Source organism: Peromyscus leucopus, chromosome 17, assembly GCF_004664715.2.
Source record: "Peromyscus leucopus breed LL Stock chromosome 17, UCI_PerLeu_2.1, whole genome shotgun sequence".
Classification (NCBI taxonomy): Eukaryota; Metazoa; Chordata; class Mammalia; order Rodentia; family Cricetidae; genus Peromyscus; species Peromyscus leucopus.
Genome location: NC_051077.1, coordinates 1,413,765 through 1,441,130, shown reverse-complemented (window position 1 = coordinate 1,441,130; position 27,366 = coordinate 1,413,765). Strand labels below are relative to the sequence as shown.

At 50.8% G+C, this 27,366-nt stretch overlaps 1 protein-coding gene across 2 annotated transcripts; it reads left to right on the top strand.

Moving 5' to 3' along the window:
- Positions 1-1,601: 1,601 nt before the first annotated feature.
- Rab20 (RAB20, member RAS oncogene family) lies at positions 1,602-27,219 on the top strand. Of its 2 annotated transcripts, none has more exons than XM_028872298.2 (2): positions 1,602-1,963; positions 26,217-27,219. In XM_028872298.2, the coding sequence occupies exons 1-2, from the start codon at positions 1,792-1,794 to the stop codon at positions 26,744-26,746; spliced, it is 702 nt and encodes a 233-aa protein (XP_028728131.1). In that variant the 5' UTR covers positions 1,602-1,791; the 3' UTR covers positions 26,747-27,219. The 2 variants fall into 2 exon arrangements, with proteins under 2 accessions (XP_028728131.1, XP_037067474.1); XM_037211579.1 differs by lacking the exon at positions 1,602-1,963 and adding an exon at positions 1,999-2,328.
- Positions 27,220-27,366: the final 147 nt, after the last annotated feature.

Genomic DNA, 27,366 nt, shown 5'->3' with positions numbered 1-27,366 from the left:
TCTAAATGTTTCTTGCTGTTGTCGTTTTTGATTGTAAGTACATCTCTACGGTATAAGTAACCCTTCTCAACTAATACATCATGAAATTCAGAATGTTTTACCACTGAGAAAGTTAGAAGAACTCTGGACACTGTAAGAACCTCGGGCAGCTCACCTGCTGAAGGGGTGAAGTGGGGGTGAGGACTCCTGAAATCTTGCCTCCTCTGGGCCTTGAACTAGGCGTTTACAAGACCCCGCCCATTTCTATCCCTTAGCCTCAGGCGTCTGGTTACCGCCCCTGCCTGGCCCCATAACTTTCCTGCAACAAACCCTCAACAAATTAGAAGTAACTTAAATTCCACTGGGAGGGTAGGGGAGAGGCGGGGTGGCTAGCAAGAGCCTGGGGCTCAGAGGGAGCGGGTTTCACGAGCTGGTGAGCTTTCCACGCCTCAGAATCTACCTTTCCACCACATTCTCCAGAGCGCTGGTCCTCAGCGCAGCGGGCAGGGTGCCTGAGGCTTTGCCTTCTGGACTCAGTGGAACCTCACTTCTGCAAAGGGTGTAGCCCCTAAGAGTGTCGTCTCTCCTTTTAGGAAACAGGACCTGCTGGGCTTTACCTGTCCCAGGGTAACTCCTCCGCCTCCCTGCAGGCTGGAGCCACAGGAGGGAGGATTTTGAACGCACTTCAAGGATTCTCTGTTATGGGGGGAGGGAAGTCTTCACTAGCAGCCACTGCAAATACAGTCAAGTTTTCCTGAACAGCAACTGCCCTCTATTGCCGCATGAAAGGTTTCTTGCAGAAGTAAAATGCAAACCCACCTAGCAGGTATCTCCCAGTGCCCTAGCCCGCTCCGTGTCCGCCCTCAACCTCAGCAATCTTCCAAGGGATCTTCCCAGCCGCATAAACTCTCCAGGGTCCCCTGTGTGGCTGCAACCACGGTGCACCGAGGAGCGCCGGGCAGGGGCGGAGAAGGGAAACGGAGCCGCGGGTCCTGGGACCAGACACACACATCGCCCGCTGAGCCACGGTCACCGGCTCCTGCGCCGCTCTGAGCCAACCCGGGCTGATGAGGAACGCGAGTGTCGGGAAGGAAGGCGCTCTGGAACTTTCACCTTCGGTCCCAGGTCCTAGGCTCCAAGCTTGGCGGCACACCAGCCTTCCAAGGGCGGGGGTTGAGCGGTACGGTGATCCTGCTAGAGCCGACCGGGGGTGGGGAGTAAGGGTAGGCAAGCGTGAGGGGGCGTGGCATGCTCCGGGCCCCGGAGAGGGGTTCCAGGAAAGAGGGTGGGGGGCGAGGCTGGAGAGGGGCTTGGAGGAGGAGGGATGGGAAGGCGTGGGGTCTGGGTGGACAGGGGCCAGGGCTCTGAGTCGGGGAGGGAAATGAAGCCGGGACGGGTTTGGGATTGCAGGGACGCGGGATGGAGCTTGAGTAAGAAGGAATGGGGAAGAATGGGGAGGGAGGGGTGGGCGTGGTGCTGAGGTTTAGCAGGGAGGTTTTCAGGGAGGAGGGATGGGGAGGGATAGGGGCGTGGTGGAGGTGTTGGGGCACTGGGGAAGGGGCTTGGAAAGAAGGCTGGAGGCGGGGCAGGGGGCGTGGGCGTGGGCGTGGTGGCCGGGAACCCCACGTGGCTCGCAGGGCTGAGTTCACACTGGTCCGCAGAGCCTGTGCGCGCTTCCTCTTTGGCACTTCAGCGCGTCCCGACCTCAGGTCCGGGCCACTAGAGTCCGGGGTCCCTGGGAGCTCGGGGTCCGCTACCCCTGGCGTCCTGGGCGGGTGGCCGAGGGGCGCAGGAGCCACCTCCTCCGCGACCATGCGGAAGCCGGACGGGAAGATCGTGCTGCTGGGGGACATGAACGTGGGTAAGACGTCGCTGCTTCAGCGCTACATGGAGCGTCGCTTCCCGGACACGGTCAGCACCGTGGGCGGCGCCTTCTACCTGAAGCAGTGGCGTTCCCTCAACATCTCCATATGGGACACCGCAGGTGAGGGCGGAGCCGCGGGGACAGGCTGTCTTCAGGGCTCCGCGGGGCCGAGGAGTTGTCTCCCCGCAGACGCGAGGTCTCCACCTCGGGTTGTGGCGTTCACTGCCCCTCTGTCCCCACTTGTCCCTCCCTGCTGATTGGGAAACTCTCCAGCTCAGCCCACCCTGTGCGTCTTCGCGCAGATCCAGGTTATCCTGGAAGAGATCGCTGGTCCGCACGACTCCGCATCATAGGTGTTTTAAGTGCCTCCTCAGGGTACCCTCCTTTGGTGTGCCTGACAGCTTTGGTGTCCCTCGAGCTGCTATTATTGGCCCCTTAATGAATGAGGAAACTGAGGCAGAGAGCGTTGGACCGGCCCGCTGGATGTAAGTCGACTGGGGAGTAGAGCTGGAATCGCCTGGCCTCTGCAACTCAGGGTTATTTACCCACTGCTGGGTCTTGGCTGGTGCGCAAGTCATGTGGGTGGAATCGCAGCTTCCTGTACTGGCATTTTTAAGATAGGTAATGAATTATTTTTAGTGCGTGTACTGCTCGTAGATTTTTCGGCGGTTCATCTTCGTCTTGGACTTCACAGTTTAGCCCTGGTTTGTTTTGTGTTTTCTTCCTTTTCCGTGATAAATAAGATACTTTAAGTGAACAAAAACAAACAAACAAACAAACAAACAACAAACAAACCCAGAAATGGTGCGGTATAGATTTCATGGAGTGAGGTTTCTGATGTCTGAAACTCCAAGTTCTGATGTACTCAGAAGTCTTGCTTCTAATCCCTGACTAGCATATCAGTCTGTCGGATAGTAATGCATTCTGTGATGAAAACTGAATTAGTGCCGGTCTGGGGCGCCTTCTCCGGTGTCCTCGTTCCTACTCTTCCCTGTTCCTTCCTTAGCCATCGTGGGGAATGCTCTGGTTCCTACTTTCTGTGTCTTTTCCTCTGACTCTGGCCTTCACTCTAGGTTACAGGCGAGGCCTCTGATTATTCTCAGACTCTCCACCTGCCTCCCACTGAGCACCGGTGACTGCAATCTCTGAGAATCTAGACCAGTCAGTCCCTTATCTCCTTCCCCAGTCTTGGACAGAACTCCGCCTTTTTGCTGGGTTTAACAGTCTTGCCTGCTGCCCTTGGTTTATGGGGGAGAAAGCAGAATTGGACAGCTTTTCCCCACATCTCTTGGTGTTTCTGGATTAGACACAGGTGTGTGGCCACAGCCTAAGGTTTCCGTGTCCCTGCAGGGCATGAAGTAGCTGGTTCACTTTGGTGGGCGGAGCCACTTTCTTCGTCCGGCCCAGGATGTGATGCGTCCGGAATCTTGGTTACCAGAGGATTTTGTAACACTGCTGATGTGATATCCTGAGACTTTGCTGGTCCCCTGAGTGGGGGTGGTGGCAGCTCAACTCATTTCCTGGCCTCCGTGGCTGCTTTTCTGTTCCTGGAACCCCAAGTGTGAAGTCAGATGACGCTGGAGCCAGGCGGGGTGGCTGTGCCCCTTCTCCGCATTCCTGACGTCTGTGCACACATACCAGGGGGACCGAGGTACAGAATCAACAGGGGCCCGCGTCACCAACTTTGTGCCTACTTTGCCAGTGACATCTGGGCTGCCGGTCACCTGGAGGGATCAGAGAAGCGGGGGAGCGGTTGCTGTTCAGGAGTCTGGGGTAACCAGCTTAAAGTCTCTGACCCTGCTCCAGTCGACTTTCAGCATAATTTACATAACTAAGGCTGACCAAAACTGGCTCTCCAGCTCTACGCTGCTTCTGGTGACCGGTACACGAGTGGTGGCGGTACACACTGTGAGGGCTTTGGGACTAAGGCAGAACCACAGCAGCTGGTCAGACTTTGTGTTTGGCTCTTGACTGTTCACTCAAAGCCAAAGCCAGTGTTTGGCCCCCCGGAGCTTGCCGGTGCTGGGTGTGGCTGGGGATGGAGCGAGGGGTTGGCTGGCTCCTGAGGCATCTTATTCTCTTAGTTTCAGAGGTAGCCCAGGGGCAGGCTCGTAGGGGACAGACCTTGTCTGTCTGGGTCCAGGCATTCCTCCCTTATGCTCTGGTTACTCACACGCCTTTCCCAAATGGTCTGGTAGGGAGAGAGGGCCCCACTCACCCTTTGTGGTGTGGTCAGGCCAGGACACAAAACTGCCATGATCAGAGCTGCCAACAGTGTGGTGGTGTTACCTGCCGCTAGCAAAAAGAAGCCAAGCATCATCCATGTGCTACGTTCTGTTTCTGGCTCGGACCTCTGCACAGCAGGGCACTGACCAGGCTAAACAGCTGCCGTCTTGGGGCCATCCAGTTGTGCCTGCTTCTGGAAGATCATCTCATGGGCTGTAGGTGGACTTTTCTTTCCCGCCTGCCAGTTCTCAAATAATCAACATGGAGACTTAATATGAAATATAAATGGTCAGTCCATAGCTCAGGCTTATTACTAACTAGCTCTTACAACTTAAATTAACCCATCTATGTTAATCTACATTCTGTCATGTGGCGTTAACTCTCTTTCATCCTGTACTTCCTGTTTCCTCTCTTTGTCTCACTGGTGACTCCTCCGACTCTGCTCTTCTTGTTCCCAGTGTCCTTAGTCTGGTTTTCCCACCCAGCCTTATCCTATTAAGCTATTGGCTGGTTAGCTTCCTTTTTTTTTTTTTTCTTTCTGAGAGAGGGTTTCTCCGTGTAATTTTGGTGCCTATCCTGGATCTCACTCTGTAGACCAGGCTGACCTCGAACTCGTAGAGATCCACCTGCCTCTGCCTCCCGAGTGCTGAGATTAATGGCTTATGTCACCCTCCGCCTGGCGTCGGGTCAGCTTCTTATTAACTAATCACAGTGTGGCTTACACAGTCTACAGAAGGATTATTCCACAACAATGGGCTTGTTGACTAACATGCTCTCATGGTGGGGGTGGGAGGGCCATGGGACCCTCACCTGCATATCCAGCTGCTCCTTGACACCTGTGTATGAAAGTTTGCTTCAATTGCACGTGGTCTCTAGATGGGCTAGAGTATATATAGAGAGGAAGGGAGGAAGTAGGGGAGGGGGGTCCCATCAACGAGGCTATGGGGAAGTCCTCATCTCTGCCTAGTAAAGACTTTTCAGTACAACTTTTTTTGGGTGGAACACCACACCCCTGTAGGTCATACTCACCTAAGCTCTATAAGGAAGCCCAATAACCAAATTGGTTCCCTAGAGTGAACTTTTTTTTTTTTTTTTTTTTTGGTTTTTCGAGACCAGGTTTCTCTGTGTAGCTTTGCGCCTTTCCTGGATCTCACTCTGTAGACCAGGCTGGCCTTGAACTCACAGAGATCCGCCTGGCTCTGCCTCCCGAGTGCTGGGATTAAAGGCGTGGGCCACCACCCGGGCTTAGAGTGAACTTTTATGGACTCATGCCCTGGGACCTGAGAGGAGGAAAGAATTTTAGCAACAACAGGCAACTCTGTTGCTGGTCTTGGCACTTGAGAGTCCAGAAGATAAAATCAAGACATGAGTTTCCCACCCAGCTCAGACTATTATGTTTTTTTCCCCCTGAGACAGGGTTTTTCTTTGTAGCTTTGGAACCTATCCTGGATCTCTTTCTGTAGACCTGACTGGCCTCGAACTCACAGAGATCTGCTAGACTCTGCCTCTCAAGTGCTGGGATTAAAGCCCTGAGCCACCACCACCACCTGGCCAGACTATTGTTTTGAAGGCAATACAATAGTATGAGAAAGTAGCCTAGGTGCCTGCCTGTACAGACCCCTACAGGCTGGACACTCCTCAGGTGTTTGTCCTAACCCTTTTTGGCTGCAGCCTCAAAGTCCCTGTGGTCCAGGCCACTGAGAAAGCTTCACACTATCACTTTTCTGATGGTAGTACCTCCCTCTGTCTTTCTCTTCCACACTTTAATACAGATGTCAGGGAGAGCCAGGTCACACCTCCAGCCTTCGCTTGGAAGGTGCTCAGTTTCATCACCTGAAGACTTTGTCTCCCACACAGCTGTAGCAGGAAACAAATCAGTTTCCTGAGACCATGTCTCTTCCTTCCCAGTTCCTCTAACATTTTTTTCCAGGAGACTCCCCACCCCCCACCCCCACTTTTTAAAATTTATTTTTCTATTATTGGCTTGATTAAGTATAAATTCTTATCCCAATTGTGAAATGTTTCATTGAGGCTTGCCCAGTCATTGAGTAAAACCAAAACTTATTATAAGTCACAGTCATCCTAGGGTCCCCCCTGCTATGTAGCCTCCCTGGTTCTGTGGGTTGCAGTCTGATTGTCCTTTGCTTTATATCTAGAATCCACTTATGAGTGAGTACATACCATGTTTGTTCTCCTGGGTTTGGGTTGCCTCACTCAGGAGACTTCGCCAGCAGAGTCTGAGTCTTTCCGCTGATCCGGAAAACTAAGGTGATAGAGGGCTGGCTTCCCTCTGCTTCCCCACCCGTGAACTTGCCACAGCCCATTTCCACAGCCCTTCTAGGCAGTCCAGGCCAGTTCTTCACTGCCCACCAGCTCCTGACCTCCCTCTGCCCGTGGCACATCTGGGTCACTTCACGTAAGTCACAGCGGCATCCCATCTCCATCGCGGCATCTCTAGGGCTAGTGTTTATTATTTGGGTCGCTGCTCTAGCTAGTAGAAACTTTGTGTTATCGTCTCCTGGTCCGGAAGTCAGCAGTCCTCAGCCGGCTACAGTCCAAATGACAGCAGTGTTGTTCCTTCAAGAAGGAATCCCTTCTCTTTGCTGCTTCAGCTGCTGGAGGCTTCCATGGCTCCTGGCTCCTTTTTGTCTTCTGTTCTGGAAGCCAGCTGTGGCTGATGGAGTCTCCCTGGAACCCTGTGATTGAGGGTCCTGGCCTCCAGGATCTCTCCTTGTGTTGAGGTTGGCTGAATAGCAGTCCTTGTTTTACCCTCTGCCTCCGCTATTCTTGTAAAAACTTTTCAGGTGGGCTGCAGTCGGGCATAGGAGGTACCCCACCCCGTCAGCTTCAGCTCCCTGGGGCAGGCTTCTGGTTGTATTTTCCGCTTTGTTACAGTGTAACTTCTGGCAAATACTGTCACAGCTGCTTTGGAATCTCCCAGCCATCAGGCAGTGAGGGTACCTCTTGTGACCCGGTAATGACTATTTTGAAGGTCAATGTGATTTCCTCAGAGCCTGAAGCTTTTGTAATTTGAATATTCTATAACTGCTGGCCAGGGTGTCCTGACTCCAGACTCAGAGGACTTTGTGACTAGTCCTTGTTAACAGTTTTCTCTCCTCCTGTAAGTATGCACAGAGATGGAATCTACAGATTTCAGGAAACAAAGAGTTCAATGTGTTTGCTTTTTCCTTTCGTTTTGAAAATTGAGGTGTATTTACCACACACATTTTGTGGAATACTCAGAGACAACTAGAATTAAAACAAACAAATTTATTATTATACTTGTTGCTCATGTACACACATACACACACACACACACACACACACACACACGTATGTATAGACAGGCACATGCATGTCACAATGTGCATCTGCAGGTCAGAGGATAATTTTGTGGCATTGTTTCTCTCTTTCTGCCATGGCCTCTGGGGATGGAACGTAGATCATCAGCCTTGCATACCTACAGAGTCATCTTGCCAGCCCCAGATTATTAGAATTTTATTGAAACACTTGAGCCTGGAAACTTTCCAAATGGGGCATTTTCTTGAAAAGCTACTGGCCTAAGTGGAATTAAATTAGAAAACATGAAATACAGTTCCTCAGGGTGTTTTTATGTAGTGCTCAGAGAGCCTAGGCGTGGTGTTACTTAATCTACGATTCTACTCCTATTCTCTAGAAGAAACATGTGTCACAAAGAGTGTTGACACTGTCCCCGAACTTGCCTGGCTAAGGCACCATTTTTGTATGTTGTGGCTCAGTTTTCTTTAGTTAAAATTATTTAACGTGCATGGATATTTTGTCTGCATGGAGTATCTTCTCCACTCCAGTCTTGCAAGGCTGATACAATGTCACAGCAGTCTCAGGGGAGGCCTCTTTCCCTTAGAATGTGCTCCATCAGCCTCCCTCTTCGCCTTTGAAGGGCCCTGGCAAGCTGCAGCAAGATTCGTATGCACAGGGAGTTTACACAGTGAGGAAGTGGCTGAGCTGGAATGGGAGCCTGGTGAACTGCTCCAGGGTTTGGGGACTGAATCACCGACCCCTGTCGTTCCCTTCCCAGGATGACATCATACTCAGGAGAGAGTGGAAGGAAGAGCTGCTCAGTATTTGTGTTCATGACCCGTATGTACATGCTCGTGCACATCACCGCACAGTGTGTCATGAGCATGTCACTTCCGTGAGCTGGAGGGCATGACTGCTTGGGAGTATACTAAGGTGGCCACTTACTAACTGGAGGAATGTGTTACGACACCTCAGCACTCTTCTCTCCCGTCATATGCTCTTCCCAGTTGACGAGCACTTTTGAGTGGCTGAAGTCTACAGTACTCTGCTGTGCCTGGCCACGGGGCAGGATGCCTCCTTAGGCTGCAGAGGTCCTCATTCTGGCGGAAGACTGTGCCACGCAGTCAACTCCTGGTGCATGGAGTCCTGGAGACAGAAGCACATCGTCTTAGTCCTCCGTCAAGAGTTCAGGATGTGCTGCTTGTGGACACCTGGATTACAAGCTGAGCCAGGGGCGAGGCATGAAGGGCTGTCCGGGTAACAGAACACACTCCCGTGCCTGTCCCAAAGACTGAGAGCAGTCAGGGGCGTCCCAGTGCCTAGGGGTGGGACGTGATGTGCTTCACTCACGCAGCAGCTGAAGGAGCAGCTGCAGGGCTTTGTAACTGCTCAGGCCACGGGCTCCCAGCTCTCCTGGAATGACTGTTGCCCTGAGTGGACACAGGCAGGGAGCTGTCTGTCACTCACAGATGCACATGGACTCTGGGCTACACTCTGGGGGAGGAGCTTGGCGATTGCACAGTCTTGCCTCATTGTCCAGTGGGAACGTGGGCAACTAAAAGCTGCAAGCTTTTCTCCAAGAAGGGCTCTATTCAAGATAATGCTAGGAGTGCTGGTCAGAGCAACAGGGCGAGGAAGAAAATAGGCATTCACACCGGAAAGGAATACGTGAAATGGTCTTGAGTCTGCACACACCATGCTTTTGTGTACAGAGAAATGTGTAAGGGTTACGAAACCAGTTAGAGACGACAGTAAAGTTTCAGGACACCGAACTGAGTGAAATGGGGACATGAGCACTCCGAGGTATGGCTGGGGGAAGGTTTTTATTATAGATATGAGGAAGAGTACAGCCAGAGGCCTCTGGAAGAGCCCAGAGCAGGGAGAGAATGGAGAGGACCGAACATGGACAGCAGAGTGAACTAGGCCATGAGAGGAGTGGGGGGAGAGAGAGAGAGAGAGAGAGAGAGAGAGAGAGAGAGAGAGAGAGAGAACAAAGAGGGCAAAAAGAACCAAGAGAGCCAAGAGAGCACGTGGCGGGAATGTCAGGATTACTAGGAATGAGAACCTGGGGGAAAGGAAGTGAAGCCCACAGGCTGGGGGGGGGGTCAGGGTAGGGGGCAGGTTGAGAAGAGCTGAGAGGAGCCACAGGTCCTGAGCATGCCTGGAAGAAAACCTCTGCTTCGGTATTCCAATAGGCAGGGTAGTTAGCCGTCTGTCCCCAGTTTCTTTTGGACCTGACACAAATCCGCTCACAAAAGAGGGCTGCATTTCTGTATGCCAACAATGAACTATCTGAAAAATAAGACATTGATTGTTTTCAAATAGCATTAAAAATAAATCAGATATTGGAAATTGATTCAATCAAGGAGGTGAAAGAGGTGTATGGTAGTTTGAAAGTAATTGGCCCCCATAATCTCGTAAGGAGTGGCACTGTTAGGAGGTGTAACTTTGTTGGAGTGGGTACAGCCTTGTTGGAGGAAGTGTGTCACTGTGGGAGCGGGCTTTGAGGTTTCCTATGCTCAGGAGACTGCCCAGTGTTTCTGTCGACTTCCTGTTGCCTGCAAGATGTAGGACTCTCAGCTCCTTCTCCAGCACCATGTCTGGCTGCACACCGCCATGCTCCCCACCATGATGATAATGGGCCGAACCCCAGAAACTGTAAGGGAGCCACCCCAATTAAATGTTTTCTTTATGAGTTGCCGTGGTCATGGTGTCTCTTCACAGCAATAGAGACCCTAATTAGGACAAGCTGTGACATAAAACTGAAGTATTGATGACAGAAACTGAAGAAAGAAATACCTGGAAGGAGCTCACATGGTCATGCCTTGTGAGACTGTAGGTAAATGTCTATGCCGAAAATGATCTACAGATTCAGTTCTAGTGCTATTTTTTCACAAAAGCAGAGCGAAAGTCCCCCTCCTCCCCCAAACTTCTGTGGAACTCTGAAGATCCAGAATAGCCAAAGCCATCAGACCAAGACACCAGGGACTTCACACTACTTCACCTGAAAATAGACCACAAATAGAAACCAACAAGCCTAAGCACAGCCGCGCTGACTGATGGGCGTGGCAGGAGGCCAGAGTAAACTCACGCACTGGTGGTCAGTTGATTTTTAACGAAGGGGAGGGGACAATCTCTTCTTCAGTGATATCGGGAAATGTCCCTGTGCAGGAATAGGAACCTGGCCACTTCTCATTCTTTCCACAAAAATCCACGGATGTGGCACCAGGAACTGAGGTGAAGACATAAGGGGAAACTACTCCATTCTGTTCTGGGGGCTTGTTCTCTCTACTTTTTGTGTGGTCTTCAAGCAAAAACCCTCGGAGGCTGCCGAGATGGCTCTGTGGGGGAAGGACCCTTGCTTTACAAGTATGAGGACCTGGGTTTGGACCCCCGGGACCCAGATAAAAAGCCTGGCCTGCCTGTGTGCTCGCCTGCCACGCCAGTGCTGGGGGTCAAAGTGGAGGCGAAGACAGAAGGCTGGACTGATGGGCTGCCAGCTTGGCCGGAAGCCAGCAAACTCCAGGTTTGGTGGGAGACCCTGTTCAGAGGAGTAGATAGGTAGAGATGACTGGAGGGAGATGTCCGAGACCCTTTCCTGGCGGCCACACATGCGAGGGTGCATCAGCTGCACAACACGGCACTCATAGATAAACCAAGCAGGAAAACGAGATCGGCTCTAACTGAAAAGCACAGGGAGGCCTTCCTATGGAAGTCCCCTGCGCAGGCGGCCCTTTGCCGAGCAGGGAGACCTCCGCTGCATTTGTACGGTGTCTGCACTGGCCGCCGCTCCAGACTGTTGGAGGACACGTTTCCATCTTTCAGAGCTGGTGACCTCTTGCTTACTTAGCCAGCCATGTTTCCTACGGAGATTGCAAAACACATTCCAAACTTAATTAATTTCAAATCTGATTAACTCGGGGGTTAGCTGTAGCTGATACCATTTTTATGAAAGTGCCTCTTACCATCAGAGGCTGAGACCTTTCTGGGCCCTCCCAGCCAAGTTAGCAGTATGACTCAAGGTCACTTATAGAACTCAAGGTTACATGATATCCTGCTGTGTAGTCAGCCTGTGTACTTTCCTCCCCCTCCCCCTCTCTTTTTCTTTTCGAGACAGGGTCTCACTGTGTAGATCAGGCTAGCCTCTAACTCCCAGAGATCCACCTGCCTCTGCGTCTTGAATGCTGGGATTAAAGGCGTGCATTACCACACCCCTGCCTAGCCTATGAACTTAACCTGCCTTTAACAGAAGTGTGTAGCAACCAACCTCACCTGCCTCGGATTTCCCACGCAGTCTTAATGTTTACAGCCTAAACTAATGCATAGCTTCACTCTTTAGTTATGTACTCTTCCATGTTCCTGACCCAGAATAATGCATGTGTGCAAGTGTGTGTATGTGTGTGTATGTGTGTGTGTGTGTGTGTGCGCGCGTGCGTGCGCGCGCTGTGGTGATTGTTGAAAACAACCTGCAGATTTTAAAGCAACCTCCAACAAATATCCAACATAAATCAACTTGATAGCCATATTTTTGGAGTACTGTTTGTTATCTGGGTCATCGGTTGGGGTCACTTGGAGTCCATAACAACGTAATCCCTTATAAAACACTTAAAGATTTCTGCAAACTATCCCACACTCTTTCCCATGCAAGGCTTTCTTTAAAAAACAAAACCATTTTTTTTTCAATTGAAACAGAATGACATCACTTCCCCCTCCCTCTCTTCCGGCAATGCCCTCCCAGCTAGCTTCCCTCCAACACCTCCCATGTCCTCTCCGTCAAGTTGATAGTCCCTTTTCCTTTGATTGTATCTGTTACATCTCTCTCTCTGTGTGTGTGTGTGTATGTGTGCCCCCAAATATGTGTAAATACAACCCACTGAGGAGTCTGTTTTGTTGTCGGAGTGCTTATGGTTTCAAGCTTTGGACAACTGGTAAGGTGGTCCATCCCTGAGAGAGGCTGATTCTCCTTCTCCCGGCAGTCAGGAGCTGACTCTAGTTCTTTGAGAAGTTTTCTCCCTTCCATGTTAACCTGTCCATTGACATTGCCGCTGTTCTGTCCTGTTCATGCAGCCAATTCTAGGAGAGAGTTTCCCAGCAGGCTTCCCGGTATTCTGGCTCGTACAATTTTACTGTCGTCTAGTCTGTGATATTCCTTCAGCCATAGATGCAGGAGCTGTGATATAGATGTATCTGTTGCCGGGTGGGCTCCCCATGGTCCATTGGCCTCGGTATTGTGTCCAGCTGAAGTTTTCTGTGATGATCTCTGTCTGCTATAAGGAAAGCCTTTTTCTTTATTTCTTCCTTTCCTTCTTCCTTCTTTCCTTCCTTCCTTCCTTCCTTCCTTCCTTCCTTCCTTTCTTTCTTTTTTTTTTTTTTTTTTGGTTTTTTGAGACAAGGTTTCTCTGTAGCTTTGGATCTCACTCTGTAGACCAGGCTGGCCTTGAACTCCCAGAGATCTGCCTGTCTCTGCCTCCCGAGTGCTGGGATTAGAGGCGTGTGCCACCATCACCCAGCTGGAGAGCCTTTTTCAAATGAGGGATTGTGGCTACACTTATCTGTGGGTATAAAGATAAACTTTAGAGTGTCCTAAGGAGTTAGGCCGGTCTAGCAAAGTGGTAGCAGTAGATTCCTTCCTGAGGTCATGGCATCACTAGCCCTGGGAAGTTACCTAGGTGCCCAGTACTGGGCACGATTTCCCTGTATAGCCCAAGGTCATGGGCAGAAAATTTCAATCTTCTGAAAATGTACTTCTTCTTGCTGCCTCCCGTGCCCTCTCTCTGGCCCCTGGCATGGACCGTTCTACCCTCTATCACAATGACTCTGACAGCTTTAGGTGTCTGTTTTAGAATTTGACTTCTGCATACATTGTAATGTTATATTTTAACATGATAATCAGTTCGGATAAAACACTCAATTATGGATGATCTAAGAATGTTGCATTTTTTTTTTTCCTGAAGGAAACTGTCAAAATTGTTTTCGTCTAGGTCTGCACAGGTGGTTCTCTTAACACCTGCAGAAGGAGGACTTCTTCTCCTTGCCTTTTCTCTTTCTCTTATTGTGTAGCCCAGGCTGGCCTCGAACTCTGAGTCATCCCAGCCTAGGTGTTTCTGATGTTTGCCTGTCTGTCGATGGTTGCCAGAGCACATCTCTCCTGCTGCGTAAGTGATAGGTGACTGTCAAGTCCTGTTTCCCGAGAAAGAGCTGAATCGGCTGCTTGTCCCCCACCACATGTTTCTCAGAGGGCTTTGTAGGCTGCAGGAGGAAGGAGCTTTCCATTCAGCTAAGACCTTAGCGGGACGTCTGCAGGACTGTGCCCCACCAGAGCGCTTCTGAATAACGTATTTCAAGAAAGCCCCTTTAGACTTTTAATGTGGTTCTTGTGGTCCGGTCTTGACTTTGAAGCAAGTTAAAACTTGTTTGAAGCCGACTTTAGCTTCCTGCTTTAACAAGCAGACTTTGCAAGCGATTGGATTTTTGTTTGTTAATCGCCTTTGAGAATCAGTCGCCAACAGGCCGCACAGTGTCTATTGAAGGAAAAGGAGATCCGGAGGGTGGCTTTCTGAGGGTTCTGTGGGTGCTTTTGTCTTCACAGCTAAGTCTGTTATGCAAGTGTATTTTCCTGGTTGTAGAAGAACGTCTCTTTTCTTTGTGTTATTTGGTGTTATTGGGTTATTCTCAGTAAATTCTTGCTTCATAAGATCTGTGATTTCAGCTCTGGTCGCTGTCAGACCACCTGAGTGTTTTCCCAGCACCTCACTGGAATGCCCCAGCTACAGCATCAGCTGCTGTGAATTGTCATCTCTGTGAGCCGTGTGCTTTCTCTCCGCTTGTCCTTCAGGTGACCAAACAAGCCACTCAGATGGCACTGGTGAGCTGGGTGAAAATTCCCTGGCGTGTTTAACTGTGACGCTGACTCTGCCCCCAGAGTTCTCTCTGTCAGCTTGCCTTCTGTGAGGATCACAGTGGTTAGAAGTAGCTGTGGAGGCCGGGCGGTGGTGGCGCACGCCTTTCATCCCAGCACTCGGGAGGCGGAGGCAGGCCGATCTCTGTGAGTTTGAGGCCAGCCTGGTCTACAGAGTGAGATCTAGGACAGGCACCAAAGCTACACAGAGAAACCCTGTCTCGGAAAAAAAAACAAAAACCAAACCAAAACAAAAAAGAAGTAGCGAGCTGTGGTTCACCTTTTCACATGCTGCGTTTGGGTGACTGTGGTCAGGCATTTCCGACCGATTCAGCGTATGTTTCCACAGAGTGGGAAACGCAGTCCTGTGAATCCATCGCATTCTCGTTTTGTCTCCAGTGTGTACGGCATCGTATGCCTGTCTCTGAGAACAGTTCACCTGCACTCTGTGCGTGTCCCCTGCCAGGAAGCCGCGACTGCGGACGGAGCCGTGCTCATCGGTCCTTACGCTTCAGTGGCGTTTTGGATCTGCCCAGTCCATTATGTCCTTAGACTGTGACATACCAGCGTTCTTTTCTTATTTTTTAATGTGTGTATATGTGCATATGCTGTGTGGTTGTGTGAGGCTGATGTGGGGTGTCCTCCTCAACCGTTAACCTTATCTTAGTTTTTGAGGCAGGGTCTCTCCCTAAACGTGGAGGGGCTCACTGTTTTGGCTAGGCCAGCTGGCTAGCGGGCCCCAGGGATCCGCCCCTCTCCCCTATCTGTGCCAGGTTTACAGAAGCACACTGCCATCCCTTGCTTTTTAGCCGGGCCCTAGGGGATCCGAACTCAGGTCGTCCTGCCTGTGCATCAAGCCCTTGACTGACAGAGCCACTCCCTAGTGGCCACCATCATCCTTTTTGCTGACGTCTGTGTCCCCAGCATTTCTGAGAGTAGAACCTGAGCTTGACAGTGTGCGTGGTGTGAGGGGCGGGGACCTGAACTCTGGCTATCACCCGCCCTGCTGTCGATGTGGACAGTGGCTCCTGGGACCGTGGCCTGGCACTTGTTCACAGGCTCTTAGGTCCTCCTAGGTTCTGTGGTTCAGGGCAGGACATCTGCCCCTCCCCCACGCAGCCTGGGAGGCCTGCTTTGGCAGGTAGGTCCTTCGCCTCTCCCCTCTCGTGGGCAGCTTTTTGGGTTTACACCTCTTCTTCCTGTGTTTGTCAAGAGTGATAAAGAGCCGCACTTGGCTATTCATTTCTCACACAGTCAGACGGGAGGGCGAAGGTCGTTCCGGCGCGGCCGGTGGCCTTGGATGGGGTTTAAGGTTGAGAAACAAAGCCAGATGTGGTGGTGTCTCTGGGAATCTCTGTCCTCGAGTAAGTCTCGTGCTCAGGAAGTGAGTGGCTTTGCTGACCTGGTTCAGGGGTGGCGTTTGGGTTTTGTGACGCAAGTCCAGTGTCATCTGATCTGCTCTTACCAACTTCTCCTCGTCCACTGAAGTTCGGGATTGGCTTGTCTTGATTCTGAAGGCAGGACGAGGGCTGGCTGGGTTGGGAGGAAGGAGAATGCCTCTTGCCCTTCTGACCCTTGCACATTGTGGGGACACCAAGGAAAGGGAACTGTGAGTTTTGATCGCTTCATGGTTTCTGATTTCCTGGAGAGGGCGAAGGGTGGCGGCCTCCAGTCTGGGCCCGAGTGCCCCCGGGGCTGTTTCGGCCAGCCTCGCACACTCTGTGGCTTACCACAACAGAAACCTACCCTCTTGAAATTCCGGAGGTTGGATGTCTGAAGTGCAGGTGCCGGTGGCTGGCTGCACTGCAGGGCAGAAACCAACCGTCTCCTTCATCTGGGGGATCCCCACAGTCCTGCTCCCCAGATCCTGGCTGTACCTCTGTCTGTCTGACCCTCTACTCCCATGGCCATGGCTCACAGCCTGCTGAGCACTGGGCACCCTCCAGGGTGACCCTACCTTAGCTAGTCTCCTCTGTTTCCAGATAAGGTCACCGACACAGGGTGGGGATGAGGACTTGGGTTGCCTTTTTGGGGCACAGCTGAACCCACATTAGCGACTGTGGAGTAAATTTACCTATTTTTGAACATGAGTGGTGTTCCCCTGGCTGCCTGCTCACCTTTCAAGATGGAAGTGAAAGTTAGAAGCCTGTGTCAGGCTTCTGAGAGGCCATAGTGTCCTAAGTACCACTTCCCATCTGGGGCTGAGAACAGTGTATGGTCAGATGGTCAGAGACCCATTTGACCTCCTCTGGCTCCCCATCAGAGTGCCTGTGCCCAGGGCATGGGGAGAGGGTTCCTGGTTACCTATGAAGCCTTAGTATTTGCTGAGGGGAAGGGCTGGGATTTGAGATGCTGGAGCAGGCTGGGCAGTTAGATTCAGGCAGCTGGGATTGCTGGCAGCTGTGACTTGGCTTGTGATCAAGAAGAGGGAAAAGATACAGGCTTGATTGGCACTTGACTGGTGGCTGTGAAGGTCAGTAAGAAGATGCCGGTACTGTTTTTCTCCTTCACGGTCTCCTTCCTGTGATGATGGAGCATCCCCTGTGTCCTGGGACCTAGCCACCACACAGATTGAACAGGTGCAGATGGCCTCCACCTCAGAGAATCCGATTACATCTGTGTTGCTTAAACATAGCTCTGTCATGTGTAAACTGAACGGTGGTGATGTCGAATTGTGTAAAATAGATTTAGAAGTGGTCCAGACAGGGGACACTGTCTCAGTCGCTCTCTGTGGACTGTATAGTGATGTGAAGATGTAGCTATGTTGGTTAAATAAAATACAGTATTAAACATTATCCATAATTTTATAGTGTGTGTACATACATGTGTATTCGTGTGTGTTTGTGTGTGTACATATGCATGCATGTGTATATGGAGGTCAACCTCACGTGTATCCTTCCTCAGGATGTGGATCTCCTTGTATTTGACTCTCACTGACATGGAGCTTGGAGTCGGCTAGGCTTTCAGCAAGCTCCGGGATCTCCCTGTCTCCCATCAAATCCTGGCCTTTATTTTATACCTGAGTTCTGAGGATCAGAGTCAGGGCTCATGTTTGTAGAGTAAGCACTTCACTGGCTGAACCACCCCCAGCCCTACCCTTTTTAACTTTTTTTTTTTTGTTTTTGTTTTTGTTTTTCGAGACAGGGTTTCTCTGTGTAGCTTTGCACCTTTCCTGGGACTCGCTTTGTAGCCCAGGCTGGCCTTGAACTCACAGAGATCCACCTGGCTCTGCCTCCCGAGTGCTGGGACTAAAGGCGTGCGCCGCCGCCGCCACCACCACCACCCGGCCCCCTTTTTAACTTTTTAAATGTGGCTATTAGAAATATTTCACAGGGGAACGGCTCTTTTGTTGCTGTTGCTGGAGGGTGCTGGTCGTCATCCAGTGATTAAAAATAAGAGGAGGGGTTGGGGATTTAGCTCAGTGGTAGAGTTCTTGCCTAGCAAGCGCAAGGCCTGGGGTTCGGTCCTCAGCTCCAAAAAAGGAAAAAAAAAAGAGGAATCATTTAAAACCCACTGAGTGTTGTGGTACATGCCTTTAATCCCAGTGCTCAGGAGGTAGACGCAGGTGGATCTCTGAGAGTTCGAGGTCAGCCTGGTCTACAGAGTTCCAGGACAGCCCAGGCTGTTGTACACAGAGAAACCCTGTCTAGAAAAACCAAACAACCAAAACCAAAACAAGCAAACAACACTAACAAAACCATTTGTCGTATGCTGTAGTATGGTCAGCCATAGTGCCCAGGAAAGGAGCAAGCAAGCACCGATGATTCAGGCCTAAGGGGTCAGAGGACTCTGGAGATGGAGGAGACCAAGAGATGGCTGAGAGCATTTTGGGAAGGACATGGTTTTATGGACAAGATGGTGGAGGGGGTCCTGCTAGGGAAGTGGAGGGTTAGGCCGCGAAGGAGTAATAGGGGGAAGTTGAGGGCCAGGCTGGAAAGGGGCAGTGTGGGGGACTTTGATGCCAGGCCAGAGATGCTGCCATTGGCCTTGGAACGGGGCTTCACAGGGCTGTCAGGATGCCGGCAGATAGGGAGTGAGCTAGCTGACTGTGGGAGGTTGTCACCACCGCCGTGGCCACCCAGGTCTGGGTTTGGGGACTCAGAGTCATGTTGAGAATGAATCTGGTCACCTGGGAAGGGCGCCTGGGCTGGGCCAGTGTTGGGGTGAGGCAGGGAGCCGGGCGGCCTCCCAGCCTTTGACCCAGCTAATCTGGTTCTGGTGCAGGTGGCCTGGAGGGTGGCCTTTGATGGTTTGCTGGTGAGTGTCTGGGCAGGCAGTCCTCAGACAGGGTCACCTGTGTGACCTACAGGACTTAGGTCCAGCCTTCTCCCCAGAGATTCAGATTTATGAGCTCACTCAGGCAACTGAGGACCTGCTGTGTCTGCCAGACACGTCCCAGCGGTCTGACAGCCAGCCCCAGCTGAGAGCCACCACCCAGATGACATGAGGGGGGTGCAGGAAGCTGGGGTTCCTGCTGCAGGCGGCTTGGAAGGTGTTGGGATGCTGGAGATAACTGTGACAGTCTGAGCAAGGTATAGAACGGTGGTTCCTAACGCCGTGACTCTTCAATACAGCTCCTCATGTTGTAGTGGCCCCCAACCATAAAGTTATTTTTCATTGTTATTCACAACTGTAATTTTGCTGCTGTTATGAATCGAAATGTAAATATCTGCCATGCAACCCCTCTGAAAGGGTCATTCTAACCCCCAAAGGGGTCGTGACCCACAGGTTGAGAACTGCTGGTGTAGAGGCTTCTTGACCAGTGACTGAGTCACTCCAGGGTCACAGGACTTTCTTTTCTGTGCGTCTCCTCTGTGGACACTTGGAATAGGATTTAGGACCTTTGGATAATTCAGAAAACTCTCCAGACCCTAACTTTATTTCCCAGTTAGACCCTATATGTGGGTCCTGGGGACGAGCATGGGGAAGTGACTTTGGATTCCCCATGTAGAAAATTCCCTTTCTGATGGGACATATGTTAAAAAGATAAGAAAGGAGGAGGAAGTCACTTACAAACCAGCAAAACCTTCCTTGCTACATTCTCCGTCACCCCTAAGCCTTTAGGTGGGAAGGATGGTCCCAGACTTGAGGCCGGCTGCTGATTCCATTGTAGGCCCTTGTGTTGAACCCTGGCGGTCACCAGTGTCTCAGTGGCCTCTCATACTTTGAAGGCTGAAGGGAGGCTGTGTGCGCTGCAGGGGATTTCCACCATTGGATTTTCAGCAGAAACCACCGGCTAGGCCAGCGGGTCAAGAGGGGATTGAAAATGGGGAAGTGGTCAGTGGGGATGTGTCTTAGTGTCCCTGTTGTGCGGCTGTGAAGAGATGCCAGGATCAAGTCAGCTCGTATAAAATGAAGCGTTTAATTGGGGGCTGGCTTACAGTTTCAGAGGTTCAGTCCGTTATCGTTATGGCGGGGAGCGTGGCGGCATGCAGGCATGCATGATGCTGGAGCAGCAACTTGGAGCTTTACATCCTGATCCAAAGGGGAAGAGGGAAGCACAGACATTGGGCCTGGTGTGGGCTTTTGAAACCTCAAAGCTCACACCTCAGTGACACACTTCCTCCGTTCCAGGCCACAACTCCTAATCCTTCTAATCTTTTCAAACAGTTCCACTCCCTGGTGACTAAGCATCCAGAGATTCGAGCCGGTGGGGGCTGTTCTTGTTCAAACCACCACAGGGGCATAGTGCTACTTCTAGTGTTTGAAAAGTCAGGCCTCTTCCTGGGCGCATGGTCGTTATGGGGCATCAGACCCGGTGTGTGCTGGTCCTGGTGAGGGGTCATGGACCCTTCTGGTCACCCTTGGAACTGCAGCTCCCTGAGGCTGCGTCTCTGTGTGTTGTGTTGGGAATGGACCTTGATGGGTGGTCGAGAGATGATGTATCAGAGAGACTGGCTGTTGAGACCACTCTATACTTCTTGGGGAACCTTAAGAGTAACTGCACCCTTTCCTGAGGGCACAGCTCCCAGGAAGCCAAAACATCCCTCCAGTAGTGTTAGGCCCTTCCCCCCAGGGAAAGCACAGTAGGTTGAGACAGCCAAAGAGGATGTCTGGGTTTCTGTCTGGGTTGATGCTCTGGGAGCCTCCGAGGGGCTTCCTGAGCCAGAATACTAAGTTGCAGAAGGTCCCAGTGTGTTTATCTCATCTGAGACATTGTCAGAGGGACAGCCAGACATTGTCGGACCAAAACCCTGACCTGTGTGTGGCCTGCCTGGGGTGGCTTGTACAGGGTGTCCTCAATGGTACTGACTGTTTATTTTTGGAGACAGGATCTCTACATAGTCTTGGGTATGCTAAGCTCACGAAGTAGCTGGCTTTGAACTTACAGAGATCTGCATGCCTCTGCCTCCTGAGTGATGGGATTTAAGGTGTGTGCCACCATGCCTGTAGATATTGTTTCCTTAGAAAAGCCCTGGTGAGTGGAAGAGCCTCAGATGAAGCCTGTTGGTGTCACTACAGACCCTTGGCTTGCTGCCCCTCACTCTGTGTGTCCGCAGTGGAGGTAATGGGCAGCAGCCATGTACAGCAGGGCCCCAGGCAGCCCTGTCTCATGAACCTATGGAGACAAGGGGCCCCCTTTTCCTTGTTGCATGAAGATTTCATTACATGTTTTTTGCAGACATCCCTGGAGAGCTGTGCCTTCCACAGGACCATTCCCTCAGATACTTTAAAAACAGATGCAGATGGAATGTTCTAGATCTGGTATGTTGAAGGTAGTTTATGGCTGGCTATAAATGTTGGCTAAAGTTCACTGGACTTTTTTAAAGTAGAAGCTAAACTTATCTCTCCAGTAAAGCATTTGTGGGTTGAACTTGGAAACACTGGGGACATCTTAATTTCACTAAAAAAAAAAAAAAAAAAAAAAAAAAAAAAAATTAGGGGAGCTGGAGAGATGGCTCAGAGGTTAAGAACACTGATTGTTCTTCCAGAGGTCCTGAGTTCAATTCCCAGCAACCACATGATGGCTCACAACCATCTGTAATGAGACCTGGTGCCCTCTTCTGGTCATACATGTTGTATACATAATAAATAAATAAATCTTTTAAAAAAATTAATGTAGCTAATTAATTAATGTCACAGCTTGCCCAGACTGAGTCCTGCAGGTCTCCGAGGCTGCTGGGCCCTTGGCTGTGACCTTTGCCCCTGCCCCAACCTCTGCTCCAGCGCCCCTTTGTTTTAAATTTCTCGCTCACACCATCACAGGGGTATTTTTCCAGCTCCCATCCAGTGGGCTGTGAGGCCGCATGTGGCAGAGCTCGCTTGAACAGACTCCTCTTTCTTTGGGTTTGCCTGGGACTTACAGCATTCATCTGAGTTTTCCGTGTTTATTTTCTGTGGTTCTGGGTAATGGGACCCAGACTAGTGATCTCAGTTCTGGGTGCACAGTGTATCTAGCTCTTGGTCCTAGGGTCTGAGTATCAGTATTTTTTTAAAGTGCCACCCTCCACCCCCCACTCAGTGAGACTATGTGGGCAGGGTTGTGCATGATTTCTATCAGACACACCAACGCATTCAGTGATCTGGAACATAGAAATAAAAACCACAGACATTTGGACTCAAAGGCTGTTTGGCTTTGGGGAGACTGGAGACTGCAGTAGGAAGAGACTGGGCTTTTCTTCAGAGCCCCTGTAGCTGAGCTGGGTTATTGCAGGCCATTGACTTCTGTTTTCTCCTGGTTTGCCTCCGGGTGATTTTTAACCCTGGGGTAACAGCCAGTCAGTGAAGCACCAGGATTAGGGAGAAGGTCATTCATGGGTCACTGCCCATGTGACTAGCAAGGCTGGGAGACTGATTGCAGATGTATGGCTAGGGAGGCTAGAGCAGACTGAGTGTGCACTCAGGAGGGGTGAGTGGGAGGAATCAAATCCGTGGTTTATTGACCACATGCTAGGCACAGCGCTAAGGTGTTTACAGCGATGAATTCATTCCTGTTTTCTCAACCACCCCTCGGCAGGTGCTACTCATATTTTAACAATGGGGTGACTTACGCTCAGTGCCAAGAGGCTTGCCAAACTCACGGGGACTTCCTGTGTAAATTCTGGAATTCCCAGAAAGTCTGATGCTGGCTGCCAATGCCAGTGCTCTGGGAGGAGCCACGGCACACGATCGGTAGTTAGTTCCTTGGTGTTAACTGGGTTCTCAGGGAAGCCAAGCACCTTGGTGAAGGACCCAGGAACCCAGTGTGGTAAGGAGTGGGGGTGTAGAGGGTGAAATGCCCATGTGTTACCAGAGGGAGGGCCTCAGGATCCGCTCAAACCCGCCTGACTTGTGTACGAGTTCCAGGATACGTGTAATGTTACAGATGGAGACAGAGTGGGTTTGGGAAAGCCAATTCAGAAGGAAAGTCCTCTTGACATCCAGTTTCTCTGCCTTGTCTCAATGCCTGGGGTCCTTCCTTCCACGGTCCCTGCTACCCTTCAGTTGGAACCAACTTGTTATGGACACCCTGAGAGTCCCATTAGCAACTCCAAGAGCTACACGTTTTTTGTTTGTTTTTTTTTTTTCAAGACAGGGTGTCTCTGTGTAACAGCTCTGGATGTCCTGTGCCTTGCTTTATAGACCAGGCTGGCCTCAAACTCATAGGGATCCACCAGCCTCTGCCTCCTGAGTGCTGGGATTAAAGTTGTGCACCACTACCACCCTCCCAGCTGAGCTACAGATTTGAGCATGAAGACCAGCTGGGAAGTTCATCAGCTGGTCTAAGTTCTGCGTCTGATTTGCTGACGTCATGAATAGCTGGTCATACTATGACAAGCACTGTTCATTGACTGCTCTGTTGCACTCAGGGTTTCTTGTTTCACGTCTCCTATTTCCTTCAGTGTTTATCATCTTTATTTTTGTGTAATTACTATTTACTTTTTTTTTTTTTTATAAATAAAGCCTTTTTTTAGATTTATTTATTTATTATGTATACAGAAGAGGGCGCCAGATCTCATTACAGATGGTTGTGAGCCACCATGTGGTTGCTGGGAATGGAACTCAGGACCTCTGGAAGAGCAGTAAGCCATCTCTCCAGCCTGACTATTTACTTTTCAAAAGGCAAATTCTACTTTTTTTTTTTCAGGACAGAGTCTTGCTGTGTAGCCCAGGTTAGCCTGTAAGTCACAAACCCCCGGTTCCAGCTTTCTGAGCGCTGGGATGGTAGGCGTGTGCTGCCACACCAAGCTTCGAATCAGACAGTTTATCTGGGACAGAAAGCTATTTGAGGCGTGGGTGTTAATACAGCTCTTCTTTGTCCTTAGTGAACTATGTCACAGAGACTTGAAAAAAATCCTTTCAGGACTGGTGGAATGTCCCCACTCTGTGTCCTTATGGCCACACTCTTGTGAAATCTGGTGGCTGAACGGATAACATTCTCACTGTTGGAAACTTCATGATCTTGAAAGATTGTGCTGAGAGATGCGTGGTGTGTGTGTGTGTGTGTGTGTGTGTGTGTGTGTATTTGCACATGTGTTTGTGTATATACATTTGTGTGTGTGCCTGTGTGTGTTTGGGTGTATTGTATATACACATGTGTTTGTGTGTGCATGTACATTTATGTGTGTGTATGCATGTGTGTGTTAGGGGGAGCTTTTCTCTTGTAGGCAAAGATCTGTCTTGTCAGGGTTGTGAACTCTGTAGAGCGACAAAAGCCATGCATTCAAAGGATAGCTTTGCTTAGCTGGGCTTAAGTACTCTGTGTCAGAATGCAGCCATCTCAGAGTGATTGAAGGTGGGCTGGAGTTTGTTGCCATCTGGCTGAAAATAATAGTAGTGGAAAGCTGGCCCAGGACACAATCATTTCATAGTCCATGGAACCCTCGGCCCAAACAAGGTTCTGAGAACCCTTCGATACCTCAGTGGGATAGGCCCAACCCTTCCTAAGATAATAGGTTAAAATGTACTAGCTACAGACAGGCTGCCGCGGCTACACTGCTATGTTTTAAGATTATGAGTAACCTTGGCAAAGTAGTGATGGGAGGCAGAGGCAGTGGGATCTCGGTGAGTTCAAAGGCAGCCTGGTCTGCATAGCAACTCCAGGCAAGCCCAGGGATGGATACACACACACGGTGAGACCCTGTCTAAAAACAAAAACAAAAAAACAACAACCGTACAGTTGCAGCCTGTTTTTACAGGTGTGTATTTCAGTGTCAGCATGGTAAATGTCTGAGTGTCTTTTTCCTGTGTGATCAAATACTCCGATAGAAGCAGTGTAAGGAAGGTTCATAGCTCAAGATGCGGTCCATCATGGTGGGAAGTCACGAACGTGAAGCTCATGGTCGGAACAAGCTCCTTCTCCCCATTCGCACAGTCCAGCATCCCAGCCAGGGAGTGCCCCGTCACAGCAGCTGGGGTTCCCATCTCAATTAATTTGATATTTATGTATGCAGGCATGCCCAGAGGCCCTTCTCTAGATGATTCTAGATTCTGTCAAGTTGACAGCACAAGCCGCATGGTAACGAGATCACGGGCAGGTGGAATAACCACTGTGGCTTTTGAGGTGGTTACAGTTGTGATGCTGTTTGCGGTAGATGCCTGTGGGGTGGAAGACTTCCTGTCTGAAGACATCCTCAGGAGCACTTCTGCACCTCGCTGCTGGTTCTTGTGACATCGAGGGTGCAGCGCCATGTGCGGTGGCTTTCCCTGCCCTCACACAGCTGCTTCCTAAGCCTCTGCAGATGTGCTGCAGATGTGCGAACACTCCTGAGCTGCGGGTGGCTGGATCCTCACCCACTCGAGTACCAACCATTGAGTTCCCCCAGAATCGGATTTGATTGGTGACGCCTCAGAGTGGGGCACAGACTGTTACTGTTGGAGACCCATGACGGGGCTGCGGCTCAGTGGCGGGTGCTTACATCGCAATCTCGGTATTACACACACACACACACACACACACACACACACACACACACACACACACACACGAAGACCCCTGTGGGCAGTATTGTGTTTTTAAATTTTTTAAATTTGATGTGCATAGGTGTTTTTTGCCTGCACGAATGTCTGTACACCACTTGTGCAGAGGACAAACGAGGGCATCAGATCCCCAGGAACTGGAGTTACAGACTGTTGTGAACCATCATGTGGGTGCTGGGAATTGAACCCAGGTCCTCTGGAAGAGCAGCCAGTGCTCTTGGCCACTGAACCATCTCTCCAGTCCTGGCAGCTTGTGTTTAAGCACAGTTGTCTTTGTGTGTGTGTTGTGTGTGTGTGTGTGTGTGTGTGTTGTAAAGGCGTGTGGGCCCATGCTCACACACAGGCCAGAATAGGACACCCAGTGTCCTACTCTGGCACTGTCCATCTTTATCCCTTGAGATGACATCTGTCACTGATCTGGAGCTAGGCTAGTGGCTATGAGCTACAGCAATTCTCCTGTCTTTCTCCCCACCTCAGGCTAGGCTTATGGGTATGCATGTGGCCATGTCTAGCTAGCTTGCTTTTTTCTTTTTTCTTTCTTTCTGTTCTCTTCTTTTTCTTTCTTTTTTTCTTCTTGGAGACAGGGTCCCAATGCTAGCCTAGAACTCCCATAGATGTACCCTACACTGCCTATCAAGTGCTCCTGAGAATTATAGGCACACCCACCATGCCTGACTACGTGTAGCTTTTTACGTGAGTGTGGGGATTTGAACTCAGGTCCTCAAAGCATCTTGTTTTAAAGTGAGAACAGGCAACCACCCTCTCTGGTCAGGAGGCCCCTATGTGTCCCTCGTCCTGAATCCTGACAGTGTTGGGTGGTGAGACAGTGTGAGGACTGCTTCTGTTGTCTGGGGCGGAGAGCTCAGCTTTAAATGGTCACAGGGCCAGCTTTAGCAGGGCATGGAGTCCTGACTGGTCACCTGGACCAGCTGTATCTGGCCATTAGTGTCTCAGTCCCCTGCCCTGGGATCCTAAATCCCCTGGGGAGCGAGGTGGGGGAGTCTGCCCACAGCGTTGTGGTGGGTGCATCCTGAGACGACTAACCGTCTTTCTCTGTTTGCTTCCTGCCAGGGCGGGAACAGTTCCATGGCCTGGGCTCCATGTACTGCCGGGGGGCGGCCGCCGTCATCCTTACATATGACGTGAACCACCCACAAAGCCTGCTGGAGCTGGAGGACAGGTTCCTGGGCCTGACAGAAACAGCCAACAACAACTGCTTGTTTGCCATTGTGGGAAACAAAGTGGACCTGGCCATGGGGCGGGCCACAGAGGGCGGGGAGAAGGAAGGAGAGGCCTCTGGGAAGGCAGGCAGCTGCGTCTCCTCCAGGGGACCCAGGCAGGTGCAGCTGGAGGATGCAATGGCCCTTTACAAGAAGATCCTGAAGTACAAGATGCTGGATGAGAGAGAGATGCCAGCCGCTGAGCGGATGTGCTTTGAGACCAGTGCCAAAACCGGGTACAATGTGGACCTCCTGTTCGAGACCGTGTTTGACCTGGTGGTGCCTATGATCGCCCAGCAGAGGGCTGAGGAGCCGTCCCAGATTGTGGATATAGCCAGCTGCAAAACACCCAAACGGACTAGATCTGAGTGCTGCACCTGATGGCCGAGGCCTCCCTCCCGTCACCTGGTGTGTGTGGGAGCCACCGGGCTCAGAAGCATTTCACAGAACACTGCGTGTAGAGGGCAGTACGTGGAAACGACCACCCGCTGCTAATCCAGGCCAGGGTACCCAGCTACCTTTGGGTATCAGGAGGTGGGACTCAAACCCTCTGTGGAGCCAGCCTGATGCCACCTGTCTGCTGCTCTGTGCCTGTCAACCACCATCATGGAGCCTGCAGTCTGGGGACCTGCTTTGGATTGGGCTTAACTCTCACGGTCACTGGTTACTACATCGTGCACCATGTCTGTTCTCTGTGATTCATCTACAGCCTCCCCGTTTGTTACCTGTACTTGATGCATTATGATGCCGATTCTCCACTTTTAATTTATACAGAGATCAGGAATGGCTGTTTTTATACTGGGTAAAGCCAGGTAGGCTACACCTTATTAAAAAGGATTTGAGGAAAGCCCTGCTATCAGGAGTGTTTAGCTTTATTTGAACCCCAGGAGATGCCTTGATTCTGGGAGTGGGGATGGTGACCATGAACCTGTCATTAAATTATGACAGTGGGTCTCTCTCTCTCTCTCTTTTAATAATTTGTTTATTTGTATTTTATGTAC

Excerpts from the sequence above, each read along its gene's own strand:
- Rab20 (XM_028872298.2), top strand. The coding sequence starts at position 1,792 with ATGCGGAAGCCGGACGGGAAGATCGTGCTGCTGGGGGACATGAACGTG. Across the intron at positions 1,964-26,216 it reads CTCCATATGGGACACCGCAG|GGCGGGAACAGTTCCATGGC; the intron begins GTGAGGGCGGAG and ends GCTTCCTGCCAG.